The sequence below is a fragment of the Macaca mulatta genome, chromosome 11 (assembly GCF_049350105.2).
Source record: "Macaca mulatta isolate MMU2019108-1 chromosome 11, T2T-MMU8v2.0, whole genome shotgun sequence".
Taxonomy (NCBI): domain Eukaryota; kingdom Metazoa; phylum Chordata; class Mammalia; order Primates; family Cercopithecidae; genus Macaca; species Macaca mulatta.
In genome coordinates this window covers 63,158,996-63,186,018 of record NC_133416.1, presented here as the reverse complement: position 1 = coordinate 63,186,018, position 27,023 = coordinate 63,158,996, and the positions used below count along the sequence as shown (strand labels likewise).

Below are 27,023 nucleotides of genomic sequence, written 5' to 3'. Positions count from 1 at the left end.
CATTACTATATGGAATAGCAATGAGGTAGATGGAAGAGAACAGAAAAAAGTTCAGAGTAAAGGGAACAGAAAATAGTTACTATTTAAGACAGAAACAAATTGATGTTCCTACTTTGGATTTTTCTAGCTTAGGGGTTTCACTGGCTGCATTTCCTGGTGTAAAGGGATGAGCACATGCTTTGGAGTCACACGCCCCTGGGTTCAAATTCTGGTTCTGTCACTTACTGGCTGATGAGCCTTGGACAAGGTATTTATTCTCTCTTGGGCTTTTATTTTTTCACGAATAATTGTGATCATCCTTTTGTAGGTGTTTCTACAATTCAATGAGTACTTAGCATTTATGAGATGCTCAAGCAGTGGTAGACCCTATGATTATCATCATTCACATTATTTTACCCTGGGCATAGAATGTGTTTTGTCCACAGTAGGTACTCAACAAATGTTTGATTAATTTCTACTTTGGGTAGACAGGCAAGTCAGACTTTCTCTCCTATCCTGAAGGCACTCCTTCCTGGTAGGAAAATCTCCTCCATTTCCCAGTCTAGGCTGAAAATTCTTCGTTTTTGTTCACCTCCTAAACTGTTCAGTAGTTGGTATAACATACTGCAAGGAGGACCCCTCCCTCTTAGTAGAAAATCAAGGCGAAGGAAGTCTGCAAAAACAACCAGAGGTGTTAAATTACTCATGTTTATTTATAACAGACTTTCAGCCAGTACAGTACAAAACTTACAGTAGTATATCTCCATTACACAAATATTTACTTACAATATATTACATATACAAAATGCTTTGCAATAAGTCTCAAAAGCTAGTTTAACTCCCCTTGAGAAAGGAGAAAAACTCTTTAAAAAAGTGGGGGAGGGGAAATCAGAAGAAGAGAGGAGGAGGTGAAGGGGTAAAGGTCAAAAGAGACACCAAACATAGGCTACAAAGGAAACCCTAAGAGTAAGGGAGAAGAGAGGTGGTATTGCACTTGCTTCTGTGTTTATTTTTTCTTTTTGTTCTTCATAACTTCTGATTAAAAATATATATATTTATATATATATATTATGTACACAAGGAAAGAAGCTGCCAGAAGTATTACAAAATCCTATCTGCAGCTTGGACACTGACACAAAAAAACAAAGGTCTGGAAAAGTGTCTACTTAGAAATTTTTTTGTTTGTGGTATTGATTTTGAATAGCAATATAAAAGGAAACACCTCTTTTCTCCATGTGGGTTTCAGTGTGTGTGTATTTTTTTTTTCTTTTTCTTTACTTTTTTTTTATGCAAAAGGAGCTGGGAGAGAGCATGAGGATGTTTGAGGTTCCAGAGCTGGAAGGCTCTGAAAAGTAGGATTTTGTACCTAAGACCCTGGTTAAAGTGCAATGATGGTCTGGAGAGAGACAGGATGCCCCCTCTCCCCTCCTTAGCACCTGGTCTTGCCCTTCCAGTCTCTGCTCTCATGGGCACAGAGTATAGCCTCAGAGCATAGTCCTTCATGTTCCGGGAGGTTACAGGTGCCACAGTTGACTGGGGAAGGGGATGAGGGCACCCTAAGGCTCTGATACCCCAGAAGGGACTAGTCCTTATGAAGTGTCACCAAATACACAGCAGACACAGAAGAGGTGGGAGGGGGTAGGTCTAACAGGAAAGGCTCAATAACCAGAATAGTTCAGGAAAAGCCCAGATATTAATCTCAGCTCTGCTGACATTCTAAAACGGAGCTAGCACCCGAGGGTGCCGTTGAGGATTCTTCCTTTCTCTAGAGACCACTCTGCTCTGAGCTAACCTCCCCATTCTCTGCCCTTGGCAGCATCTATTTATTGCTACATTGTCAAGGAGGAACAATCACCCCACAATGCTTCTCCCTGCCAATCTGGTTCTCTTGCGGAAATCTCAGAGTGGGGGAGAAAAAGGAGGACAAAGAGGAGAAAGTTTTTTAGGGTCTCCCTTCCCATAAGAAGGTAAGGTAGACTCCTCTCAGAGCCCTTAAGGCCCTAATCTCAGGATCTGTTCCTTAGCCCACCCTTTACCATCCCCCAAAAAATATCCCTGATAGGGAGTGAGAAAAGTAGGAGGTAAAAGAGCCAATAAGGAAAGGACATGTGGAAAGAAAGATGGAAGGGGAAGGAAGGGAAGAGAAAAGGAGAGAGAGAAGGACCAAGAGTTACAACTTGTGAGGTGTTGTGTTTGGTTTTTACTTTTTTTTTTTCTTTAAACATAGAAAAACAGCCTTTGGTTTGAATCTCAAGGAAGCAGAGAGTGGGATGGCTGTGGCCTCGGGCAGAAAACTCTTGTAGAAAGAGACCTCCACTTGCAGTGGAGTTGTATCTCCTTCTGCCCCTTCTCACTAATCCTTGGTTACTCAAATAGCCAGGGGTCTCTGCAGTAGCCAGGAGTACCCTCTCCTACCCTGTGTTTGGGAGCTGAGTGTAGAAGGGGGTAGTAAAGGATGACCCCATTTCAGTTGTACCCATCCCAGTCTTGCTGGAACAAGGGTGGAATGGGGTGAAGGGCACATGCCCATGCTCATGCTGGGATAATTTTTGGTTATACTGAAAATTAGAAGAGAGAAAAGAGATACCCGTTTCTCCCTGCCACTGATCCTAAGAACAGGGCCCAGGAGCCCGGGAATGAGAGGGTGAACCCTGCTGGGAGGGAGCAGCAGAAGGCAGCATGACTGAGGGGCTGAGATAACCCCTTGTCATCAGGCAGCAACCCACTAGTTTCTCATAGGATGGGGACTGAAGGAGCCCCTGAGAGCCTAGGAAGGTCACTATAGTGAAGAAGTTTGAGAGGTGGAGGAGAAAGAGAAGAATTTTGACCCACCCCTTTCCCATGCCCTGGTTCCCAATTAGGCACCTGAGGCTCCCAATGTGTCAGAGACAGAGGGTTATAGACCTAGCCTTGGCCCCTGAGAATATAAAATTGGGGCACTCCAAGGAGAGAAAAGCCACCACTGAATAGACCGGTAGGTTGAAGGGACTAGAGCGTGTGGAGGGGTAGTTCAAGGAGAGGGACCAGATCTGTCACATCCTAGAGGGAGATCCTGAATGTAGGCTTTGAGAACTCATATTACTAGGGGAACATCAAGAGGACCCTCAGTCCCACAGTGCCTGGGGAGAATTTCTTCAGCCCCTCCTACTTCCAAGTGAGGAAATAATTCTTCATTCATTCAAGAATAGTGCAAGCTGCCTAAAGTGAGAGGGCACAAGAGGTATGGAGTACCAGGTTGAAGAGTCCCAGAGAGGAGATATAATGCCACAGAGCTAAGGTAGGGCTGGGGGGAGGTAAATCAGCATCAAAACTGAAGAATTAGATAATGTAAAGGGTGAGGACTTAAAGCAAGAAGCTTGAAGTCTCTTAGTACTAAGAGGAGCTTCCTACCCCTGGGGCTGCTGGAAGATCTAAGAGAGAAAAATTGACCTAAAGTGGAAAGGAGCTGTGGACAGGAGGGTGGGGGAGTGGCAAGTGACTGATATAAGTTAAAAAAAAAAAAAGGTAAAAATAAATCAACTAATTAATAAATAGTATGCTGGGATGAGAGAAGAGAAAAAGGAAAAACATAAGCAAAAGACCTGTTTCATCACAATGCTTAAATCGGTCAGGATAGAGGAGGAGAATAGGTGAGGAGGGGTCAGGGTCAGGCGTGAGGTCAGGTAGCCAGTAGTGAGGGCTACAAAGCAAAACTCCTTGGGAAATGGTGGGGACAGGGATCGATGCCTGTAGGCAGGGCAGTGGAGTGGTGGACTGAGGGGAGAGGGAGAGGTTGCTAGCCCACCTTATGCTCCCCCCGGACAATGTGGGAAGAGAATTCGTACCGGTCCTGGCTGTGATAACCACAGATGTTGCACTCGAAAGGGTCTCTGAAGCCATGGCAGCCCATGTGGATAGTGAACATGACGTGGTCCAGGAAGAGGATACGGCAGTGCTCACACTTGAAGGCCTTCACAGGCTCACCACTCTCGCCCACCACCCGAAGCACTTCCTTGGAGGGGCCTGGGGTGCCCCGCAATAATCCCTCCTGTGGCTTGGGGTCCTCTTTGGCGTAGGCAGGACTGTGCCGGCCCACCACAATGGTGGGAGGTGGCTGGGGTGGGGGACCCTGAGGGAGGGATACCACCCCTGCAACCCGATCTTCGTGGTTGCTTTCTGTGTCTGTGGAGTCCTGGCAGCCATTGCTGGGGGATGCCCCAGGGTCAGTCAGGGGGCCTCGGGCCCGGTAGAGGAGGGGACCTCCATCGGCCAGGTCCTCAGGTCCCTCACCTGCTTCTCGGGATCCTGGAAGCTCCAGTCGACCAGGGAGGGGCTGCATCTGGGTGTAGACAGAGCTGATGACAGGCGTGAGTTCTGAGATGCAATTGGTGGGTGGAAGGCGGAGGGGACGCAGATGCTCTGCACCCACAAAGGCCAGGGAACTTCCAAAGCCAGGTTCCAGGCTGTGGTGTGCCACCAACTCCACATCCTTTTCATAGCCACCCGAGTTCACGTCATAGGGGAGGTCTGAGAGGCTGAAGCGCATCTGCTTTTCGCCTGTGGAGAAGAGGAACTCAGCAGGGCTGGGTTTGGAGAATTCCTACACTCTCCTCAGGATTCTTTGTTTTCCTACCTGCAGGGCTGGGTGTAACATTATTTACTATGCTGCATTTACTTTCCCAGGGTCAGGTCCTTTGGGGGACTGCTCCCTGACTCTAGGCTGTAATCTTAGAGAAGGACTCAGTCCCAGGCCACTGATTTGTAATACTTCATTTTCTTACTCTCCATAAAGCTCCAGGTCCTTAGAGAGCTAATGACTAGTGCTGGGGATAGGGGGAACCACATACTTATTTCCTCTCTCTGACTCTCTAAGGGTCCACACAGACTGAAGTTCTTGTTATTCTTAAAAACTGAGACAGCCTGGGCTGGGTGCGGTGGCTCACCCAGCACTTTGGGAGGCTGAGGTGGGTGGATCACAAGGTCAGGAGATCGAGACCATCCTGGCTAACAGAGCGAGACTCCGTCTCAAAAAAAAACTGAGACAGCCCGATCCCTCAACCCTGTGCCTTAAAACCACCACAAGTCTTCAGTGCCAACCCTTCTCCACTCTCTTTGAGTACATCCTCCCTCTTTACTTTCCTCCTGTCCTGAGGATAGATTTTGAGTAACAGAGGCCACCAGACTGCTTTCTTTCCTTTTTTTTTTTTTTTTGAGACGGAGTCTCGCTCTGTCGCCCAGGCTGGAGTGCAGTGGCGCGATCTTGGCTCACTGCAAGCTCCACCTCCCGGGTCCACACCATTCTCCTGCCTCAGCCTCCCGAGTAGCTGGGACTACAGGCGCCTGCCACCACGCCCGGCTAATTTTTTGTATTTTTAGTAGAGACAGGGTTTCACCATGTTAACCAGGATGGCCTCAATCTCCTGACCTCGTGATCTGCCAGCCTCGGCCTCCCAGAGTGCTGAGATTACAGGTGTGAGCCACCGCCCCCGGCCCACCAGACTGCTTTCTTTCCCTAAACCAAATCTCCAGACCACACAGCTCAGATTTATTTGAGCTGTGGCTTAAAGCTGATACCTCTTTCCAACTGGACTCTTACCTACAAACTTCTGGGGTGTGGAACGCTTGCGTTTGGTGAGGCTGTTGGCCAGACGATCAATGAAAGTTGGCCGCTCAGAGGATGAGTGCAGCATGGAGTCTGGCACCATCTCCAGGTCACGTATTTCATCACCTAGTGGGAAGGAGGTGAGGACAAGTAGTAGCAGTTGAGTAGGGGTGGCATTGGCCCCACAGCCTTTCTCTGGAGAAAACCAGCAGGTCAGTAACCAAGGAAGGTCATACCAGATGCCTGGGAAACTGGGCTCTGTTTACCCTACCTTAAGCTCACTCCAGCAACATTTCAGATCATTTGGGGACAATCATACATATCTGGCCCTTGGTTACTTCTTGTGTTCTCTCTCTCCCATTAGGCCAAGGATATAGACCCAAACTTCCCCTACCTCTCGATCTCCCTAAAGCACCCACCACAGACAAGGCTCTGCACCAACTGGGGTACCTAGAATGGGGTGTTTGGCAGATTTACTGGGATAACCATCCCCTGTTCCACAGACTTCATCCCTCAGTGCGGGAGATACTGGAGTCACCCTTGTCCAGCACTCCCTCTCACCATCCCCTTTTAACTCCCCAGTAGTACATCAACAGCTCTACCTGGTTGGCCAGCCAAAGCTTGGGCTTCAGTGCTGAGACTCTGTAGGTAGTTATGGCACCGCTCCTTGTGCTCCTCCAGGGTACTCTGCTGTTTGTAGCTCCGGCCACAGTAGTTACACTTGTAGGGCTTACCCACTGTGGGAGAGGAGACTGGAGGAGAGCGGAAAGATGGCATCAGAGCTACTTCTCGCTGTGCCCTGGCTCTGCAGATTCAGCCAAGAGCAAGTATACACTGGCATGGGGAGGAAAGGATGTTGCTAAACTGAGTTCTTCTGCTTGTCTTTCATTCCCCAACTTCAGCTGCAACCATGAACAGATGAACCATATTTGATGATGAGGGATAATGTGCAGTTATGGGAGCAAGGGAATCCTAGAGCATGTGGCTTCAGACTGGTGGTGGGCTTGTTCAACATGGCCAAATTGCTGCTCAAAAGCAGTGAGGACCCAGGGACTTTGTAGGGGATCATCCCTAGCAGGCAGGCAGGCCCCACTGCAGGATCTCAGAGACTGGGGCCCAGACTGTGGTTTAACCTTTCCATTTGGCAGGCGGATGTAAGTGCTGTTTATCAGACAAGGGGATTTTTTGCTTTTTATGAACTATCTGCTTTGGTTTGGGGGAAACTGGTGGGCTGGCATGACAGAAATGAGAGCCCTTAGATCTGCCAATGTGGGGAGGGGGCAGTTTTCATTGACCTTTACTTGTATTTTGACCTCCAGCCCTAGCCTGGTTTACTGATTATTTTGTCTTTCTGTCTCTCTACACTGAGATACCAAGAGAGCTCTAGAAAGCCCATCACTGATGGAGTAATTCTGAAAAGAGAAAAGGAATAAAAGAACAGAGAATAAAATAAACAAGAGTAAAAAAAAGAGAACACCAAATTTGGGTTGTTTTGTTTGTGTGCTTATAATAAAAGAACAGGTTATAAAGATCTTGTTTCTACCGAAGAAAAAAAAAATTGGAAAACAGAGTGGTACTTTATTTAAAGATAACTCTTAAGACATATTTGTGAGAGAAGAGAAACAAGGTATTGTATATTTGATGTATCTTGCTGCTATTGAGCAGGGAGACAGGAGAAGGTATCTCTAGGAAGTGGTAATTACTGTTCACCCTTAACCCTGCCATGCCAAAACTGGGCCTTGACTAAATCAACCTACTTCATTTTACTCAGGCTCTGTAAACCCTTGTATTTTAGGGATGAAATGAACACCATGAATCCCAGTACTTTGGGAGGCCAAGGCGGGCGGATCACGAGGTCAGGAGATTGAGAACATCCTGGCTAACATGGTGAAACCCCATCTCTACCAAAAACACAAAAAATTAAGCCGGGCATTATGGCAGGCGCCTGTAGTCCCAGCTACTCGGCAGGAGAATGGAGTGAACCCGGGAGGCGGAGGTTGCAGTGAGTCGAGATCGCACCACTGTACTCCAGCCTGGGCGACAGATAGAGACTCCGTCTCAAAAAAAAAAAAAAAAGAAATGAACACCATGGTCCCTGTCCACCCAAAGACCCTTGGGGAAACGGTTTAACATCTGGGAGAGGAATGATCCTCCAACTGCTTTCTTATTTTTCAAATTTTAATTGATAATTGATACATAATAATTATACATGCTTATGAGATACATATGATATTTTCATACATGTACACGATGTGTAATGATCAAATTGGGGTAACTGGCATATCTGTCACCTCAAACATTTATCTTTTTTTCTTCTTTTTCTTGGAGACAGAGTCTCACTCTGTCGCCCAGGCTGGAGTGCAGTGGCACAATCTCGGTTCACTGCAACCTCCACCTCCTGGGTTCACGCCATTCTCCTGCCTCAGCCTCCCGAGTAGCTGGGACTACAGGCTCCTGACACCATGCCCAGCTAATTTTTTACATTTTCAGTAGAGACAGGTTTTCACCGTGTTAGCCAGGATGGTCTCGATTTCCTGACCTCATGATCCATCTGCCTTGGCCTCCCAAAGTGCTGGGATTACAGGCGTGAGCCACCATGCCCGGCAAACATTTATCATTTCTTTGTGTTGGGAACATTCAAAATCATCTCTGCTAGCTATTTTGAAATATACAATAAATTAATGTTAACTACAGTCATTCTACTATGGTGTAGAACACTACAACTTATTCCTCCTATCTAACTGTAATCTTCTACCCATTAACCAGCCTCTCCCTGTCCACCCACTCCCAACCCTTCTCAGTCAGCCTCTGGTAACCACTGTTCTACTCTCTACTTTTTTTTTTTTTTTTTTGAGATGGAGTTTTGCCCTTGTTGCCCAGGCTGGAGTGCAGTGGCATGATCTTGGCTCACTACAACCTCTGCCTCCTGGGCTGAAGTGATTTTCCTGTCTCAGCCTCCCGAGTAGCGATGAATACAGGCATGCGCCACCATCCCTGGCTAATTTTGTATTTTTAGTAGAAACAGGGTTTCTCCATGTTGGTCAGGCTGGTCTCGAACTCCTGACCTCAGGTGATCCACCCGCCTTGGCCTCCCAAAGTGCTGGGATTACAGGCATGGGCCACCGTGCCTGGCCTTTTCTTTTCCCCCCAAGAAGGGGTCTCACTCTGTCACCCAGGCTGGAGTACAAAGACATGATCACAGGTCACTGTAGTCTTGACCTCCCAGGTTCAAGTGATCCTCCCTCTCTCAGCGTCCTTAGTAGCTGGGACTACAGGTGTGTGCCACCACACCTGGCTAACTTTTTGTTTGTAACAAAGACAGAGTCTCACTACGTTGCCCTGGTTGGTCTCAAACTCCTGGGCTCAAGCAATCCACCCGCCTTGGCTTCCCCGAGTGCTGGGATTATAGACGTGAGCCACTGCGCCCAGCCTACTCCATACTTCTATGGGATCGACAGTTTTAGCTCCCACATGAGTGAGAACATGCATCCAGTCTCTTTTTTCTTATAATAGGGGTTGCAACAGAAAGCACTTCACAGAGATGGGACCTGACAGTATATCTGTGTCTGCTTCTGTTGTTAATAATCTACAGATCAAAATCCAAAATCTACCCAGTTGACCTTACAGCATAGTTGGTAAGAATTCTAGGTGCAAAGCCATCCTTGTTCCAAACCAGCAGGAGGAGCAGCCCCTTTTATGAGGAAAAGGAGTACATATTTCTGGCACCGGAGCTTGATGGGGTTCCAGCTAGGCTGCAGAATAGCTATGTGACCCGCAACTCATTTTCCCCCCAACAGCTTCATTTCCCTTGTCAACAAAATGGGGATAATCACATCTACCTTGGAATTGTTATGAGGGTCACATGAAGAAACATAAGTGACATGCTCTGTAGATATAAAGCATGAATCAACGATGATCTTTCTCCCTGTTTCTCCACATACATAGAGATAAAGAGGTCCCAATTACAAGGTGGGAGAACCTGAAACAAGGTAAGTGGATGGAGAAAGTAGAAGGTGGTGAAATGATTGCTCTGTCCCTTTAAATCCTGGCTCAGGAGAGTTTAAGAAAAGAGAAAAATAGCCAGGAAAGTTTCCAAGGACAGACCCTACTAATTCTTTCCCCCTTCCATTCTTCCTGCCTTTTCCCAATCTTGAGCTCCCTCCTTCTTGCCAGCTCAGCTCCTGGCCTCTTCCCAAGTCCAAGCCAAAAGCCTAAAGCTTAGTAAAATGCCTAAAAAGTGCTATCTGTCCAGCTGATTCAGACAGATATTGATTCAAACAGTCTTGACTGGGCTAGAAAACCTTGTTAATCCAGTTTCCCAGCACTGTTCCAAACATTGATCTCTAGGCACCCTCTGGACTTTCTCTTGCCTCTGGGAAGGTGACAACCTCTTGGGATAGGGAACAGAAATAGGATACTCTTTTCCTATTTGGAAGTCCTAGGCTCCCTTTTTTGCAATTTGAGAGGCCCATGGATATTTCCAGGAGCCAGTAGGAAGTAAAGGAGAGGATAGACTGGTTGCCCAAGACCTCTGGTGGTGTGGGAGGAAGGAGGGTGAAGATGACGACAGGTGTGGGGCCTGGGGCAGATGGGAGTGAGAGGAGGGATCTCCCAGGGGCTTAGATGTTGGGGGTGATAGGGCATGGATTGTAGCATCAACAATCTAAAATACAAAAGTCAGGGAAGGCCAGGCACAGTGGCTTATGCCATGCCTGTAATCCCAGTACTTTGGGAGGCTGAGGCAGGCCGATTGCTTGAGATCAAGAGTTCAAGACAAGCCTGGGCAGCATAGGGAGATCCTGTCTCTAAGAAAAAAATACAAAAATTAGCTGGGTGTGGTGGCATGTGTGGTCCCACCTACTCAGGAAGCTGAGGTGGGAGGATGGCTTGAGCTCAGGAGATCAAGTCTGCAGTGAGCCAAAATTGCGCCACTACACTCCAGTCTGGGCAACAGCGTGAGACCCCATCTTGAAAAAACAAAAAACAAACAAAAGTCAGGGAAGGGTGACTGTTAACAGCCAAGAACATTGCCCCTATTCCTTTTGCTGCAAGTCACAGAATATGGTGGATGTAAAATACCCCATCAAGGTGTCTCCCAAATTTCCCATGAGGCCTTGCTGCCCAGAGGATGAGTGAGAGAGGCAGGGGGCCCTATCTGCTCTGTAAATACTCTCCCCTCCTCAATGACAGACACCGTAACTCCCCAAATACGAGAGAAGTCACTGAGCTCTACATACTGGGTGTGTTGGAGCCTCATTCTCTCATCCCACTGGACAGTCACTGACCTGAGTGTGTGCGGAGGTGACCAGTGAGTGCATCACGCCGGCGGCAGGCATAGTTGCAGAAGGGACATTTAAAGGGCTTCTCCCCGGAATGCAGCTTGATGTGGCGCAGCAGGTTCCCCTTCTGGGTGAAGGAGGCACCACACTGGTTGCAATGGAAGGGCCTTTCACCTGCAAGTGAAAGAACAAATCCCAGAGGACTGCATGTGAGGAACTTGGAAGGCTGAACCTGTTGACCCACCCTCTGTCCTACCTCGCCCAAGGGAAGGTGCTCTAAACACATTGCTGACTGGCAGAAGTGCAATGCACACAAACCCTGCTTTATCAAGATCCCTTGGGGATCCCTTGGGTCTTACTGTGGGGAAGGTGTGGATTAGAAGTGTGTGGCAGGGAGAGGGGCCTGGAACACGAGGCCAAAAGACTGTTACCAAAAACTGAGCCCCACAGGGCCCACTCTGCCCTAGGAGCCCAAGGCCTGAGGAAGCTGAGAAGAGAAGGCTTTTGTTTTCCGGTTTTGTTTTTTTTTTGAGAGGGCCCAAAGAATACCCAGGAGTCTAACCCCTATTGGACCACTGGCTCATTCTTGAGTTTACACTTTCCCCTCCCTCATATACTGAGAAAAATATCAACTTTTCTTTATAACAGCAGTTGAGGAAAGTGCCAGGAAACTACAGGTATTGAGGGGAACTAAATTCTGCACCCACCCCCACCCTGCCTCGTTTTGTCAGCTAGAAAATGTGCTGGGTGAGACCCTTCCCTTTCTGAGGCTACCCACTCCCTGCATGGCCTCCTCCAGCCCCATCCCTGCTGTTGTCCCAGCACTGCCCCTGCCTCTCAACCCCACCCTGGGAGCTCCTCCCAGAGACCCTCTGGCTTACTTACCAGTGTGGCTGCGCTTGTGCACCATGAGCACGTTGGGTCCAATACAGACCATGCCGCAAACGTCACACTTGAGCTTGCCATTAGGCAGCCGGATGCCCCCAGGGGAGTGAGGCTCTGGCCCACTCCCATCACAGTAGCCCAAGGGCTCAGACAATGAATCTTCCACAATCACACTGTCGTCCTTTTCCAGGAGCCGCTCATCTGGCCCCAGCAGTCTGCTCGACTCCTCATCGCTGTACATCTCCACCTTGATGGAGTTGGCTGAGGGGTGGGATGGTGTTTAGAATAGAGAGAGGCAAAGGGGGAAGCTGCTCCCAGGCCAGAATGGCACTCTTTTTTTTTTTTTTTTTTTTTTTTTTTGAGATGGAGTTTCGCTCTTGTTGTCCAGGCTGGAGTGCAATGGCGCAATCTCGGCTCACTGCAACCTCTGCCTCCTGGATTCAAGTGATTCTCCTGCCTCAGCCTCCCGAGTAGCTGGGATTACAGGCATGCGCCACCATGCCCAGCTAATTTTGTATTTTTAGTAGAGATGGGGTTTCTCCGTGTTGGTCAGGATGGTCTCAAACTCCCAACCTCAGGTGATCTGCCCACCTTGGCCTCCCAAGTGCTGGGATTACAGGTGTGAGCCACTGCGCCCGGCCCAGAATGGCACTCTTAAAGTTTAAGAGGGTGTCTTTAGGCCCTGAGACATTCAAGCCTTAAATGGAACTACCACCCTAGTATCCCTGCTGCTGCTACCAGAATCCTGCTGGAATCTGAGACAACTTTTTCTCCCACCCACCAGGCAAACAGGCTTCAAGAGAAAAAAGTTGGGCCAGGTGTGGTGGCTCACGCCTGTAATCCCAGCACTTTGGGAGGCGGAGGCGGTGGATTCTTTTGAGGTCAGGCGTTTGAGAGCAGCCTGGCCAACATGGTGAAACACTGTCTTTACTAAAAATACAAAAATTAGCCAGGCATGGTTGTGTATGCCTGTAATCCCAGCTACTTTGGAGGCTGAGGCAGGAGAACTGCTTGAATTCGGGAGGCAGAGGTTGCAGTGAGCCGAGATCGCACCACTGCACTCCAGCCTGGGCGACAGAGCAAGACTCTGTCTCAAAAAGTAAAAAGTTGGGGGTACATAGGATGTCTTCTGTCACTGAGGAGAGGAGGCGACTAAGGGGAGCTTTTTTCTCTACTCTCTTGTCATTAAGAAAGATGTCTGGCTTGGCCCTGGGCAGGAAGCCAGCAAGTTAAGAGTGGCGGGAAAACGGACCTAGGAAGAGTGAAGGGGAACAACAGGCCAAAGAGCAAAACTGGAAGACAGACGTGCTTACAGTTCCCTCCCACCCCATTAGACTGAACCCCTCTACCCTCTCCACCTCCATAAAACTCTGAGGCAGGGCAGGAGGGATAAAGGAAGGAGGAACCATTGAGGAGAAGGCTTTGGCTCTAGCTCCGACCTACATTCCTGGCTATTCCAACCATTTAGAGAATGTCACAGATCTAGGGCCAGCTGGGGAGGAGCAGTCATGGGGACCCTGTCTGGGTAGGAGAATGGGCTGTGGGGAGATGGGGAGGTCCTTCTACTCTCTATTTCCTATCTAACTGCACCTGATGACCATTTCTATCTACCTGCTTCTCTAATTCCATAATTTCTCTTTGAAACCTTTACCTTAATCCCACCTATACCTCTTTTAATTCCACCCTAGTCTGCCAGTGTCCTTTCAGAAGCCAGAAAAACCCTAGACACTGGTCTCCTTATTGCTCTTACAGACTAAGCAGGAGACCAGTAGGAGGTGACGACGGGGAAATGGTTGCCAGTGGAAGGTGAACTGAAGGCCAAACGCAAAAGGGTGTGCCTACTGCCAGGAGGTGGTAGGAGGTTACACTTACCGCTGAGTGAGCGGCTGGGAGAAGAGTGCTGGCTGTTGGGGGTGCTCACCGAGGGCCCCACTGGGGCCCCGAGGAACTCCTTCTCCAGAGATGAGTCCCCGCTACCTTGGAGGAGAGAACAAGAGGGCAGGTAAAGCTGGAGCTGGAGTTATCTACTGTCCATTGCCTAATCTTTTAAAAAAATTCAGTTAAATTTCACAAATATTTCCTTCATAGCCATGTACAAGGCAGTGTTGTATGCTGGGCACCATACCTTGCGCCCCCGCCAGTCTGGATGCCTGGTGCTGCCTTCCGTGAGCTCAGTGGCTGGGCCTTGCCTACCCTACCTTTATCTAGGCCTGAGGGGAAGAGCATCACTGCCTGACGTCCACAGGAAGCCGGGCTGGGGCTGGGCGTGCCAGGGCGGAGAGAAAAATGGGGGCTGCAGAAGGGACAGATGTTCAGGACAGACCTTCTTCCCTACTGGTCCTCTCTGGAGCCCCCAGCCAGGTTCAGGATCTGCAGGAAAGGCAACTGGAATTGTCCCTGAATCTAATGATAATATTAGTAATCATCACAGCAGCTAATGATATTAATTGAATACTTACTATGTGCCAGGCTTTATTCTATGCACTTGAAATGAATAATTTCTTTTTTTTGTTTGTTTTTTTGAGACAGAGTCCTGCTCTGTCGCCCAGGCTGGAGTGCAGTGGCGCGATTTCGGCTCACTGCAAGCTCCGCCTCCCGGGTTCACGCCATTCTCCTGCCTCAGCCTCCCGAGTAGCTGGGACTACAGGCGCCCGCCCCTGCGCCCGGCTAATTTTTTCTATTTTTAGTAGAGACGGGGTTTCACCATGGTCTCGATCTCCTGACCTCATGATCCGCCCGTATCGGCCTCCCAAAGTGCTGGGATTACAGGGTTGAGCCACCGCGCCCGGCCTGAATAATTTCATTTAATCTTCACAACAACTATATGAAGTAGGTGCTAATATCATGATTTTTTCAGATGAGGCAACTGAGGTACAAAAGAGGTTATGTTACTTGTCTAAGGTTACATAGCTGCTAGTGTGGAACTAGCATCATAGACAATAAGTGTCCATGTCCTTCACCACCACCTATCCAGCCAATTGGGGGTCACCATCTTAGTAGGGAAGAATTGGGCCCCTTAGACTTTCTAAATTCAGCAAAAATTTGATTACTCCAGAAAGTCTCCTATTGATCTGATTCCAATCACATGTTTACTATTTGATGTCCACTGACTGTTAAGTGATCAATTTATTCTCAGTATATTTGTTTTAATTTTTTGATAAATTGCTTTGTAAAAATGCTTTTTGAGGCTTTCATAATGTTTTTTGAAATCAGATAACATACCTAAGGAAAGATATGAATGTCTTTCTAAAAAAAATCCCTCCTCCCCGCAATCTTCTGCACAAATACATAGGTGAAATAAAAATACATGTAGATAAACACACACAGAGACACAGCACATATGTAGATACATATAAAGAGAACATACCTATTGGGATAAACATACTGGTAGCCTTCTACATTATCTGCTAACATGAACATGCATGGATGTGTGCACACAGGCCTAAATATGGAAGAGAGAGAGAGAGAAAGAGAAAGAGAGAGTGCAAGAGAGAGAGAGGAAGCCTAAAATTCATCCCTGAAGTCCACCTATTAGTACTTTACCCAATTGCCCAGCTATGTACATACTTACTTTCACAAAATAAAGATTCCATTATAAAATGGTTGGAGTCTTGGGCCTGAGGCAAGAAATCCGGAACACACCCTCCTGAGGGATCCCTCTCCAGCTTTGGTCAGTGGGAAGAAAACAACCACTCAGGACTTTGGGACCATTTCTCATTCATATCCTCTCCTAAAGTCCCATTTTCCCCATTTATCCCGTCAAAGCCTGAGGAAATTTGTTCACTATCTATAGAAAAAGACTTATGGCTTGAAGCGGAGTTTTCCCAGCTGGGGATCTTTAGGTGAGCCATGGTTACCTGAAAATGTTGCCTAAAATTGGCACCACACACATATCATGAAGTGAGCATCTCAGGATTGTGGGTTGAGATTTGTAGACTCAGAGCCAGTTTTAAATATGTCCTTTCAACTAAGTGTAGGGTTTACTAGGGTTAGAAGGGCTGAAAAGGGTATCTTCTTATTCCCTTTATTAGTGCTGACTTGCCCTAAATCACTTGATGTTACTAATCAGGGAAGAACAGGGCACTTAGTTTTGAAGCCTTGACCCTAAAAGGATGAGTGAACTTGTTGGAAATCCATCGCTGGTCCCAGCTTATTCAGCTGAGGCTGCCTCTTGAGGCCAGGGACTTGCTATATGGAGGAAAATATATTTAAAGGTACACTTAGAAACACTGAGGGGAAAGTATCCTTTGTGGCTTTCCCAATTAAGGCCCAGAAGCAGGAAGAGGAGCAGGAGTCATACCAGTAATTCAAGAGGCTCTTTGATGCTATTGCCCTCCCTAAGATTAAGGTAAGGGGCCGGGCGCGGTGGCTCAAGCCTGTAATCCCAGCACTTTGGGAGGCCGAGACGGGTGGATCACGAGTTCAGGAGATCGAGACCATCCTGGCTGACACGGTGAAACCCCGTCTCTACTAAAAAAATACAAAAAAATTAGCCGGGCGCGGTGGTGGGCGCCTGTAGTCCCAGCTACTCGGGAGGCTGAGGCAGGAGAATGGCGGGAACCCGGGATGCGGAGCTTGCAGTGAGCTGAGATCGCGCCACTGCACTCCAGCCCAGGCGACAGAGCGAGACTCCGTCTCAAAAAAAAAAACAAACAAAACAAAACAAAACAAAAACAAAAAAAAGATTAAGGTAAGGGGAAAATCAGGCTCAAGTCTACTTTCATGGGGCTAATATATATGTGTAATGAATCTGTTTCAGGAGTCAGAAAGGCTTTCGTGGGCACCAAGGATTTTGAATTCTAGCTCGGGTGAAGGGGCTAGAATAAGATTTAGGAAGTTTAGCAGTTCCTCTCTCAGCCCCAGAAACCCCAGTATGGGAATTTCAAAAGTCTGGGACTCCCAAGAAATCCCAGACTGTCAAAGCCAAGAATTAAGGCTGCTCTTAGGTCTCTGAGAAATGTTCTTGCTCAAAGTCATCATAGATTGGCTGAACCCCCAGAGGGGAAAGCCAAATCATGAGGTTCACATCAGAGGAACTGGGAGGTAGGTAAAGGCTGAAAAGTAGGAGGGAGAGAAAGGAACTGGGAAACAGGCCACAAGCTAAAGGTGTTTCACATGTTAAAGGAGGTCAGCCCTCCACTCCTGCTGCCTTTCCTTGAGACCTTTACATAGTGGCTACATCTAGGGAATAGCCATGAGCTTGGAGAACCTCCACACTTCTCTGCAAGGGACCTCATCATAACTGCTTTCCCTTTCTTGACCATGGGCTCCAGGGTGGCAGGATCCTAGCCTGCTAGGAGGGAATAGTGGGCAGAAGAGCAAAGAAAGACGCCCATCCTCAGCTCTTTTGTGGGGAGGAGGCTGAGGCCCCTCAGATCTCTGTTCGAGGCTGAGGCATCTGCTTGCCAAGGCTCCTCTTCCTTACCTTGATTTTCTCCACTACCCCTTCCCACCCAGGCCTGTCTCGGTATTTCACCCCAGGCAGCTCTACCTCTATCCCCAAGGCCTAATCAAGATGTCACCACAGGCTCCCACTGTCCAAGTCGCCGTCTTTGCTTAGCAACACCAAACACCCTTTCCCATCCTCCGCAAGTATAAGGAGGAACGCCCCCTCCCCCGCTACACACATACACACACGCGCGCACACACACACACACATACACACACACAGCCCCCATCCTCTCCATCTCCTCAGGCTTGGGAGTAGTTACTGAATTGGCTCCCTAGCCCCAGCACCCCCCTTCCTCCCTCCACTAGCCGCCTTCTGCCTGAACTTACATTATCCTTCCCTTGCCGGTGAGACCCTGGGGTGCGAACGCGGCCGCCGCCTTGGAAACGGCGAGGGAGTGCGGGTGGTGTATGCATGTCTGCGTCTCAGTGGCAGGCAGGGGTGAGCCCAGCCACTCACCTTCCAGGAAGCGTGGATTCCTGGAAGTGAGGGGAACCGCCGTCATTTCGCAGGCAGCAGCAGCGGCACGGTGAGCAGAGGCCCACGGCTGTAGCCAGCAAGAGCAGCTCAGCCCAGGGTGTATGTGTGTTGAGTGTGTGTGTGTGTGTGTGTGTGTGTGTGTGTGAGAGTGAGAGAGAGAGAGAGAGAGAGAGAGAGAGAGAGAGAGAGAGGGAGAGAGGGAGAGGGGAGAGCACGCTTGGATGTGCTTGGGGAGGGGGCTGGAGAGAACGTATATGTGTATATGGTGGGGGAGATGCTAGGCTACAGCATCCCTTTTCCAAGACAGTGCAGGGGGTGGGTGGTGGGTGTGTGCACAGGGAGGGAAAGGCAGATGCCGTTGCCCCTCGTGCCCAGCAGACAAAGAGGAACTGCACAACAAATGCCTGAGAGAGGCAAGAGTGTGTGCGAGAGAGCGAGAGAGCGAGAGAGCGAGAGAGAGAGAGAGAGAGAGAGAGAGAGAGAGAGAGTGAGAGAGATGGATGGGCCTGCGGGTGGGAGGGAGAAAGGGGGGGCCCCAGGGAAGGCCCAATCCTCTGCCAGCTGGGGAAGCCAAGGCCCCAGAGGTCATGGGGCCCAGGACACGGACAGCTTCAAGGCTCTCAGATCGGCAGAAAGCCCCTCCCCCACCAAACTCTTTCCCTCCTCCTCCAGGAGGAAGGTTGCTCTCTAGATCTGGGGACTGACAGCCTCCTCTTTTCCAGCGGCGAGAGGGCCCAGCAGTCTGGTGTCAGGCTAGTGTTGCTCCGTGGCCCTGAGACCTTTCAGATCCCAGGCAAAAAGGCTGGTATGGTCTCCCCACTTCCCCTCCCTCCTGTGCCCCTGGGGCCCCAGCAGCCGAAAGCCCTGGATGAATCCACCCTCTATCAGGACAAGGCCTCTGCTCCCTTCCCTTTCAGAGGAGCTGCTCACTGACAAACTGACCTACTTTGGAAGACTACATTTTCTGATTCCAAGAATTTGGGGGTGGGAGGGGCTGTGAAACTTTGGGTTGCCTACCCCTGAATCCCTTTCTACCAAAGTTCTCTTAAACATTTGACAGTCTCAGGAAACGGGGCAAGCACTGCTCAATTAATGGCATGAGCTGGGTTTGAGCAACTCTGTTTCCCTTGAAAGATAGGAAAATGGAGGGGGTGGTTATCTGTGCCGTAAATTAATAGACTCCTGCTTATCTCCCCCTTTTCCCTGCCCCAGAAGGGAATGATCTGCAGCTTTAAAAAGAGAAAAGGGGAGAAAAGATGGATTTTCTAAATCATGTTCTGTGAGGAATTCCAATCTCTTGGAAGAACAGGAGAGATACCCTTTTCATCAAGTGGCCTGATGAGGGAAGGTCACCTGGTGTGGAACAGAAGAACTGTGGGGGCCTGTGGAGGTTCGCAGTGTGCTTCAGGAGGGCTGCGTGCTGCAGCCTTTCCCTCTGCTTCCATATGACTCTTCCAGGAGAGATGGGTCAGTGATGAGCACAGCTTTGCCCAGTCCTAAGAGGGGTACTTTTCAGAGCTAATGGTAGCCCTACTTTGACTTTCCCCTTTCCCTTTCTAAGGTAGCTGCTGACATCTAGAATTCTCAAAGTACAGAGGAGGAGTTCCTGGCCTCCACTTCCATTCAGAAACCATCCTGTGCAAAGGCCACTTCTTATCTAGGAAATGCCAATCTGCTGAAAGCAGGGAAAACTTGGTTTCATAGCATGGTGAAGCAAATCACCTCAGTTTTCCACGAGTATCCAGTATTCTCCATAAACAGGTTTGAAAAGAGCTCCACGGGATTTGTAGTTTCTCATTTGCCTGCTTTATGGCAGGGACTGGATTTTATCCATCTGAGTGTTCCCCAGCACTAAAGCAGGGTCCCGAGTGTACTTGTTGCTCAGTAGTGGTTTTCTGAATAGGCTTAACTGAGCAGGAGGTAGGAGGACTGGCTCGCTCCTCACAAGCGCCATGACTTTTGTTCTAATAAAGTCTCTTCCAATTAAACGAGTCTGCCTGATCCCTGTCATTCTGTCAAGCATGTGGCAGGTATTGAATGCCTTTACCCATTCCAACTCCTTCCCTCCTTAAACAAGAAAGGGGCCAGAGTCAACATCTTACCTTACATTACCCGGGTGTTGCCAATGACTCTCATATGTGTGTCTGACCCATCTTGCTATCTCCTTTAGTGCATGCCAATAATTCCTTCATTGGTCCTACTTTAGAGTAAAAAATAAGCTATAGGTCATTTCCACAATGATGCTTGGGTTTCTGATAGGGATACTCATCACATCAAAACCGAGTTTTGGTTTCTATTATTTCTTTTTTTTTTTTTTTTTTGAGATGGAGTCTCACTCTGTCGCCAGGCTGAAGTGCAGTGGCATGATCTTGGCTCACTGCAACCTCCGCCTCCCGGGTTCTCCTGCCTCAGCCTTCTGAGTAGCTGGGACTACAGGCATGCACCACCATGCCCAGCTAATTTTTGTATTTTTAGTAGAGAGAGGGTTTCACCATGTTGGCCAGGATGGTCCCGATCTCTTGACCTCGTGATCTGCCCACCTTGGCTTCCCAAAGTGCTGGGATTATAGGTGTGAGCCACTGTGCCTGGCCTAATTTTTGTATTTTTAGTAGAGATGGGGTTTCACCATGTTGCCCAGGCTGGTCTTGAACTCCTGACCTCAGGTGATCTGCCTGTCTCCCAAAGTGCTGGGATTACAGGCGTGAGCCACCGTGCCCAGCCTTGAGTCATTATTTTAAAATGGAGACATTTCGTATAAAAATTTGGATTTCTGATTTCTCCTAAACATTTAGAAGTTTTGGCCACACTAGATACACATTCCTGCATGACAAGTTCTAGTGGACACTGAAAGCTGCTGTCCTTTTAAGTGGGACATATGTTCTCTACTTCATGACAGCCCCCACCATTCTTTTCTGCTTATTATCCTAACTTTACTTCACTCATTCACACGACCACCTGGCCCTCGCAGGCCTTTGAGGTTTGAAACCTTGTGCCACTCTATCTGGATAGAACAGGATTTCATGTTTGGCTGGTGACTTCAGAGCAAAGGAGAAGGAACCACGTCTTCTTTCCATCTATTTGCTTCAAATTATTCTTCTAATGATGTCCGCTCATATTCCCCTCCTATTCCCTTCCTCCATCCCCCAAGAAGTCTGGAAAAGAGAATTACTATTTAGGGAATGTAAGATCACCAAAATAATTGCACACTACCAACGGCCACCAAGCATGAGAGTTAGCTGTGTAACTAGGACATTTAGAGGCTATGTGCCTAGGCTGAAGGCTCTCTGCTCTGCTCTACAAGAGAGCGTCTGCTTCCAGCCCCTAACAAACAGAACACACAGAAGGCATACCAGACATATAGGAGCGGCCATTGCAGTCTTCTATGTCCATTTTAAAGAGATTCTGTTGAAAGAGAAAATAGCTGCTATTAGAAGATAGCTCTGGGAAGGGAGGAGGCTTCTCTTTAACATTCTTGAGTTAGCAAGAAACCTAAAGGAGCACTTAAGCATGGTCTGATACCATCCTAAAGAAGAAAAACCTTAGCCAGGCACTGTGGCTCAATGCCTGTAATCCTCCTGCTTTGGGAAGAAGGTGGGAGGATCGCTTGAGCCCAGGGATTTGAGACCAGCCTGGGCAATATAGGGAGATCCCATCTCTACAAAATATAAAAACAAATTATGCATCGTGGCATGTGCCTGTAGTCCCAGATATTCAGGAGGTTGAGGTGAGAGGATCACTTGAGCCTGGAGGTGGAGGCTGCAGTGAGCTGTGATCTTACCGCTACACTCCAGCCTGGGTAACCAAGTGAGACCCTGTCTCCAAGAAAAACCTTACACTTTGTCCTGATGAAAGACAATGTACCCTGATTTACAAACCCCACTATTTCCTCCAATTTACAACTTCTGCAGGCCTCCCCAGCCTCTGAGGTGGAGACACTATCTTAATCCAGAGTGGTCCTTGATTCTGAGATTAGACCATGTATGTAGGTGGAGGTTACACCTCAGCCCTGAGGAGGCAAAGAAACAGCCCCTCAGAGGCTCTATACCTCAGTTAAAGATGGGGTAGTAATAAGAAGCTGGGTTCAGTCATTCAAGGGATTCTGTCTGGGAGTATGTTGTGTGAGGGATGGTGACAGGAAAAGTAGAAGATGGAGAAGAGCAGCCCACTCAGGGTTCAGTGATAAGTCCTCTACTGAAGGTGTGATAAACAAATTAAACCTGTAAATGGTTATCCCCACCCTCTCATCAATTACTCTGCTATGCTTATTTTAAAAAAGGAGGTGGGGGGAGTCTGAATTTAAAATGAAGGTTAAAGTCTATTTGAGGGAAGGCAAGCAGTAATTGGCAGTAGAGTATTAAACAATCAGTAACTGAGAACACTTAAAAGTGATAATTTGTTGCAATGAATTATCTCTTTAGGAGCCTGTGGGAGGAGAGAAAAAAAATCTATCTGGTGGAAATTTACATACATCCAAAATTGCGGCCAGCCTGGTGGCTCACACCTGTAATCCCAGCACTTTGGGAGGCTGAGGCGGGCAGATCACCTCAGGTCAGGAGTTTGAGACCAGCCTGACCAACATGGAGAAATCCCATCTCTACTAAAAATACAAAAAAAATTAGCCAGGCGTGGTGGTGCATGCCTGTAATCCCAGCTACTCGGGAGGCTGAGGCAGGAGAATCACTTGAACCCGGGAGGCGGAGGTTGCAGTGACCCGAGATCACACCATTGCACTCCAGCCTGGGCAACAAGAGCAAAACTCCGTCTCTTAAAAAAACAAATCAAAACAAAATTAGCTGGGCGATGGTGTGAGTCTGTAATCCCAGGTACTTGGGAGGCTGAGGCAGGAGAATCACTTGAGCCTAGGAGGTGGAGGTTATGGTGTACCGAGATCCTGCCACTGTACTCCAGTCTGGGCAACAGAGTGAGACCCGGTCACAAAAAATAAAACAAAACAAAATAAAATAAAATAAAATAAAAATAAATAAATAAAAATTGCATCCCCCACTCATCTGATGAAAACTAAATGCCCTGAGGCAGAGGCAGAAGCAAGAATGGGGCAAGGGAACAGTCTGAGTTGCTGTGGGGATTCTTGGTCTTTTTGAAGGATCTCACTGAGGCAGATGGATAAAAATTTGGTTTGCTTGTAATGGTATATTGAGAGAGGTGAGGGTGGGGGTGAGGGGGTGCAGGAAGGCATACAGAGGAAAGTATCTGTTTTCCTGCCCCCCACCCAGTTCTTGTCTGGAGTTGAGAGACTCCTTTTAAAGGCTCATGAGAAAACCTGAAACATGGGCTTACCTTCACTTCACAAAGCAATTCTCTCTTACATTTTGTCAGAGAGATTCCTAGTATCAACCCTATTTCCCTAAGAAGCCAGGGCATAGAGAAAAAAATTCTCTAAGTTTATTAACCCTCTTTTCTTGACATCCTTCCTGGGATGGACTGAACTTTGGGACCAGACCACTAGAACAAGCCACAATAATAAGTGGTTCCTTGAAGGGTCCCTTAGGAACAATGATTAGAAGAGTCCAAGTCCACAGTTGTTAGAGAACTCATACTCTCTGGAACTAGCCATGCAACTTGAGATAGAGATCAAAAGATAAAGGAGGGCAGTCTGGTATTGAGGGCCCCTTTCGTTTCCAAATCGTTAGATTCATAATTGCCCTTTGGGGCTTTTCAAAATGAATGGAAAGCTTGAGCTGGGCGTGGCGGCCCACGCCTATAATCCCAGCTCTTTGAGAGGGCGAGGTGGGTGGATCACCTCAGGTCAGGAGTTCGAGACCAGCCTGGCCATCATGGTGAAACCCCATCTCTACTAAAAATACAAAAAAATTAGCTGGGCGTGTTGGTGCACACCTATAATCCCAGCTACTCGGGAGGCTGAGGCAGAATTGCTTGAACCGGGAGGTGTAGGTTGCAGTGAGCAGAGATCACGCCACTGCACTCCAGCCTGGGCAACAAAGGGAGACTCCATCTCAAAAAAAAAAAAAAAAGAATGCAAAGTTCAAAGTGCCACTTGAAGCTGGGTGTGGTGGCTCACACCTGTAATTCCAGCACTTTGGGAAGCTGAGGTGGGCGGATCATGAGGTCAGCAGTTCGAGACCAGCCTGGCCAACATGGCAAAACCCCATCTCGACTAAAATACAAAAATTAGCCAGGCGTGGTGGGGTGCACCTGTAATCCCAGCTACTCGGGAGGCTGAGGCAGGAGAATTGCTTGAACCCGGGAGACGGGGGTTGCAGTGAGCTGAGATTGTGCCATTGCACTCCAGCCTGGGCGACAAGAGCAAGACATTGTCTCAAACAAAACAAAACGAAACAAAACAAAACAAAAAAACCCCAAAGTGCCACTTGAAATTTCCCTCACACACCTCCCCATGCAGGAGAGGCAAGAGTGAGCAGGATTTTCCTGTTTTCTGCTTAGAGAAACTGAGAGAAACTGAGGCTGAGAGCAGTGAAGTTACTTGTCCCAGGGTTCATGGTGAGAATAGAACAAGAACAAGAACACAAGTTGCCTGCCTCTCTGAAGTGTCCTCCTTCTATTAAATCTTTCAAAAGCCAGGCTACTCAAGGCTTTCATGGGTTTTCTTGCTTTTCCCTGTTTTTGTTTTGTTTTTGAGATGGAGTCTCACTGTGTTGCCCAGGCTGGAGTGCAGTGGCATGAGTTTGGCTCTCAGGTTCAAGCAATTCTCCTGCCTCAGCCTTCTGAGTAGTTGGGACTACTGGCATGGACAACCACACTTGGCTAATTCTTTTCCCTGGTTCTAACATCAGGTAAGGCATCTTTTCCTTTGGTGTGATCCCTGTGGGAGTGGGGTCTGTTACTTTAAAAGGAAGAACAAGTCGAGCTGGCTCTACAGGAAGAAATATGCTCGTATTTTTTTTGTGTGTGTGTGTATGTGTGTGCATGCAGTATGCCTAATGCCTCCATGAATGAAGGGCTAGACAAGCACTAGGTGGGCAGAACAGGTGAAGCATAGCATTCAGCTAGCACTGGCTCAGGAAGTGTATCTTATTCTTGGACTTCTGCCCAAATGGCCCCAAAACAATTTCCAGAAGGGTCTGAAGGAGTTGTTTTCTGAGTTGGACTTTCTTTCTAACAGCAAGCTGAGTTTTCCTGCTTAATTGCTCTTAACATGTGCTCTGTGACACATCTTGGGCAAAATCAGTACTTAGCTGCCTCCAGCTGGGTTTTTGTTTCTTTTTTTCTTTTTCTTTTTGAGACGGAGTCTCGATCTGTCACTCAGGCTGGAGTGCAGTGGCATGATCTCGGCTCACTGCAACCTCTGCATCCCGGGTTCAAGTGATTCTCCTGCCTCAGCCTCCTGAGTAGCTGGGATTACAGGTGTGCGCCAACACGCCCAGCTAATTTTTGTATTTTTAGTAGAGATGGGGTTTTGCCAGGTTGGCCAGGCTGGTCTCGAACCCCTGACCTCAGGTGATCTGCCCTCCTCAGCCTCCCAAAGCGTTGGGATTACAGGCGTGAGCCACCGCGCTGGTTTTATTTATTTATTTATTTATTTATTTATTTATTTATTTATTTTTTGAGACTGAGTCTGGCTCTGTCGCCCAGGCTGGAGTGCAGTGGCCGGATCTCAGCTCACTGCAAGCTCCGCCTCCCGGGTTCCCGCCATTCTCCTGCCTCAGCCTCCGGAGTAGCTGGGACCACAGGCGCCCGCCACCTCGCCCGGCTAGTTTTTTGTATTTTTTTTTTAGTAGAGACGGGGTTTCACCGTGTTAGCCAGGATGGTCTCGATCTCCTGACCTTGTGATCCGCCCGTCTCAGCCTCCCAAAGTGCTGGGATTACAGGCTTGAGCCACTGTGCCCGGCTGCCACCGCGCTGGTTTTAATACCAAGTTGTACCAAGTTGGTAACCCTGGAAGTGAGAGGGTATTGGATTGAAACTCTGCTGTTCTCAGTCCTGGTTTTCTGTGCAAACCAGGAGCAAATCAGTAGATGTACTTTACTCTTTGCTCAAGTCTCCCTGCAGCACATCCTGCCCAGCCTTCCTACTCTCTACCCCTCAAAGCATCTCCTCCCCTGCCTAACCAGCCAGGCAGATCTTAGTATCTCCTTAGAGGAACTGGGTCAAATTAGGCAGTGCCAATTGGAGACACATTGCAAGAGGAGGAGGTATAAGGAGAGGGAAGTTAGTTACATGAGACAGTTTTAGATCAAAGATCTTGGAAGGAGATTGGCTTTAAAGCAACATAACTGTCGGCCGGGGGCGGTGGCTCACACCTGTAATCCCGGCACTTTGGGAGGCTGAGGCAGGCGGATCACTTGAGGTCAGGAGTTCAAGATCAGCCTGGCCAACGTGGTGAAACCCCGTCTTTAATAAAACTACAAAAATTAGCTGGGCTTGGTGGTACGCGCCTGTAGTCCCAGCTGCTTGGGAGGCTGAGGCATAAGAATTGTTTGAACCCTGGAGACAGAGGTTGGAGTGAGCCGAGATCACGCCATTGCACTCCAGCCTGGGTGACAGAGTGAGACTCTGTTACAAAATAAATAAATAAATAAAGCAACATAACTGTCACTCAGTGATGGGGGGGTAGACACATATGTACTGTAAATTGAGCTCTGAGCTGAATACAAAGCAACTAGAAACAATCAGTGTTCCAATTCAAAAGGAATATCTCTGTGAGGAGGGAGGAAACGCTGGTCATTGTAACCTCTGGAGACACAAATTTTCTTCCCTGTTCTTATTTATTATATTTACTAGAGATGGGATCTCACTATGTTGTCTGGGCTGGAGTGCAGTGGCTGTCCACGGGCACAATCACAGCACACTACAGCCTCAAACTCCTGGCCTCAAGCAATCCTTCCTCAGCCTCATGAGTAGTTGGGACTACAGGTGCATGTGCCACTGTGCCTAGCTCTTCCCCATTTGTTTGAATCCACTTGGCATAAACAAGAGTCCTCCCTGGCCCTGGCTTTCTCCCACCAACATGAGAACACATTTGAACAGGAATGGGCATCCTTTCCAGACAGAAGATTTCCCACCAGGCTCCCTGACAGGCAGCAGTGAGGATGAATCCAGAGTCTGATTTCTAAGAGGAGATCAGGTATCAGCTACCACCCCCCTTTCCCCAGAAACATTCTCACGGCTCTAAGTATTGGTGATAAAAATGTGAGAAAGTGAGGTTTTCTCTATGTGGTGGCTCTGAAAGCCTGAAATAAGACGGACATCACAAGTGATTAAAACTCTTCAAATACTCTAAAGAATCCTGTCTAATCCAGTAACACTTCAAAACTGGAATTTAGGCCAGGCATGGTGGTCCATACCTGTAATCCCAGCACTTTGGGAGGCCAAGGCAAGAGGACTGCTTGAGTCTAGGAGTTGTAGGCCAGCCTGGTCAACATAGTGAGA

At 48.2% G+C, this 27,023-nt stretch overlaps 1 protein-coding gene and 1 long non-coding RNA gene across 10 annotated transcripts in view; one reads left to right on the top strand and one right to left on the bottom strand.

Moving 5' to 3' along the window:
• Nucleotides 1-3,616: 3,616 nt before the first annotated feature.
• Nucleotides 3,617-27,023, bottom strand: part of IKZF4 (IKAROS family zinc finger 4) — a 29,253-nt gene continuing 5,846 nt past the window's right edge. For 2 of the 9 annotated variants that reach the window (XM_001113592.4, XM_077954482.1), the window contains 10 exons: nt 21,004-21,055; nt 19,756-19,853; nt 17,503-17,652; nt 15,296-15,389; nt 13,597-13,701; nt 11,725-11,985; nt 10,846-11,013; nt 6,163-6,312; nt 5,555-5,686; nt 3,617-4,515 (listed from right to left, as the gene is read on the bottom strand). In XM_001113592.4, the coding sequence (XP_001113592.1) occupies nt 3,755-4,515; nt 5,555-5,686; nt 6,163-6,312; nt 10,846-11,013; nt 11,725-11,985; nt 13,597-13,701; nt 15,296-15,389; nt 17,503-17,589 (1,758 nt within the window). In that variant the 5' untranslated portion in view covers nt 17,590-17,652; nt 19,756-19,853; nt 21,004-21,055 and the 3' untranslated portion in view covers nt 3,617-3,754. Of the gene's footprint in view, nt 4,516-5,554; nt 5,687-6,162; nt 6,313-10,845; nt 11,014-11,724; nt 11,986-13,596; nt 13,702-15,295; nt 15,390-17,502; nt 18,294-19,755; nt 19,870-21,003; nt 21,056-27,023 lie in introns of those variants that run through there. The other 7 variants (XM_077954486.1, XM_077954485.1, XM_015151935.3 and 4 more) reach the window with 5 other exon arrangements.
• On the top strand, nt 18,325-19,641 carry LOC114670866 (uncharacterized). Its single transcript, XR_013401156.1, has 3 exons — nt 18,325-18,458; nt 18,866-19,120; nt 19,219-19,641. It is a non-coding gene; the product is annotated as an uncharacterized LOC114670866 (long non-coding RNA).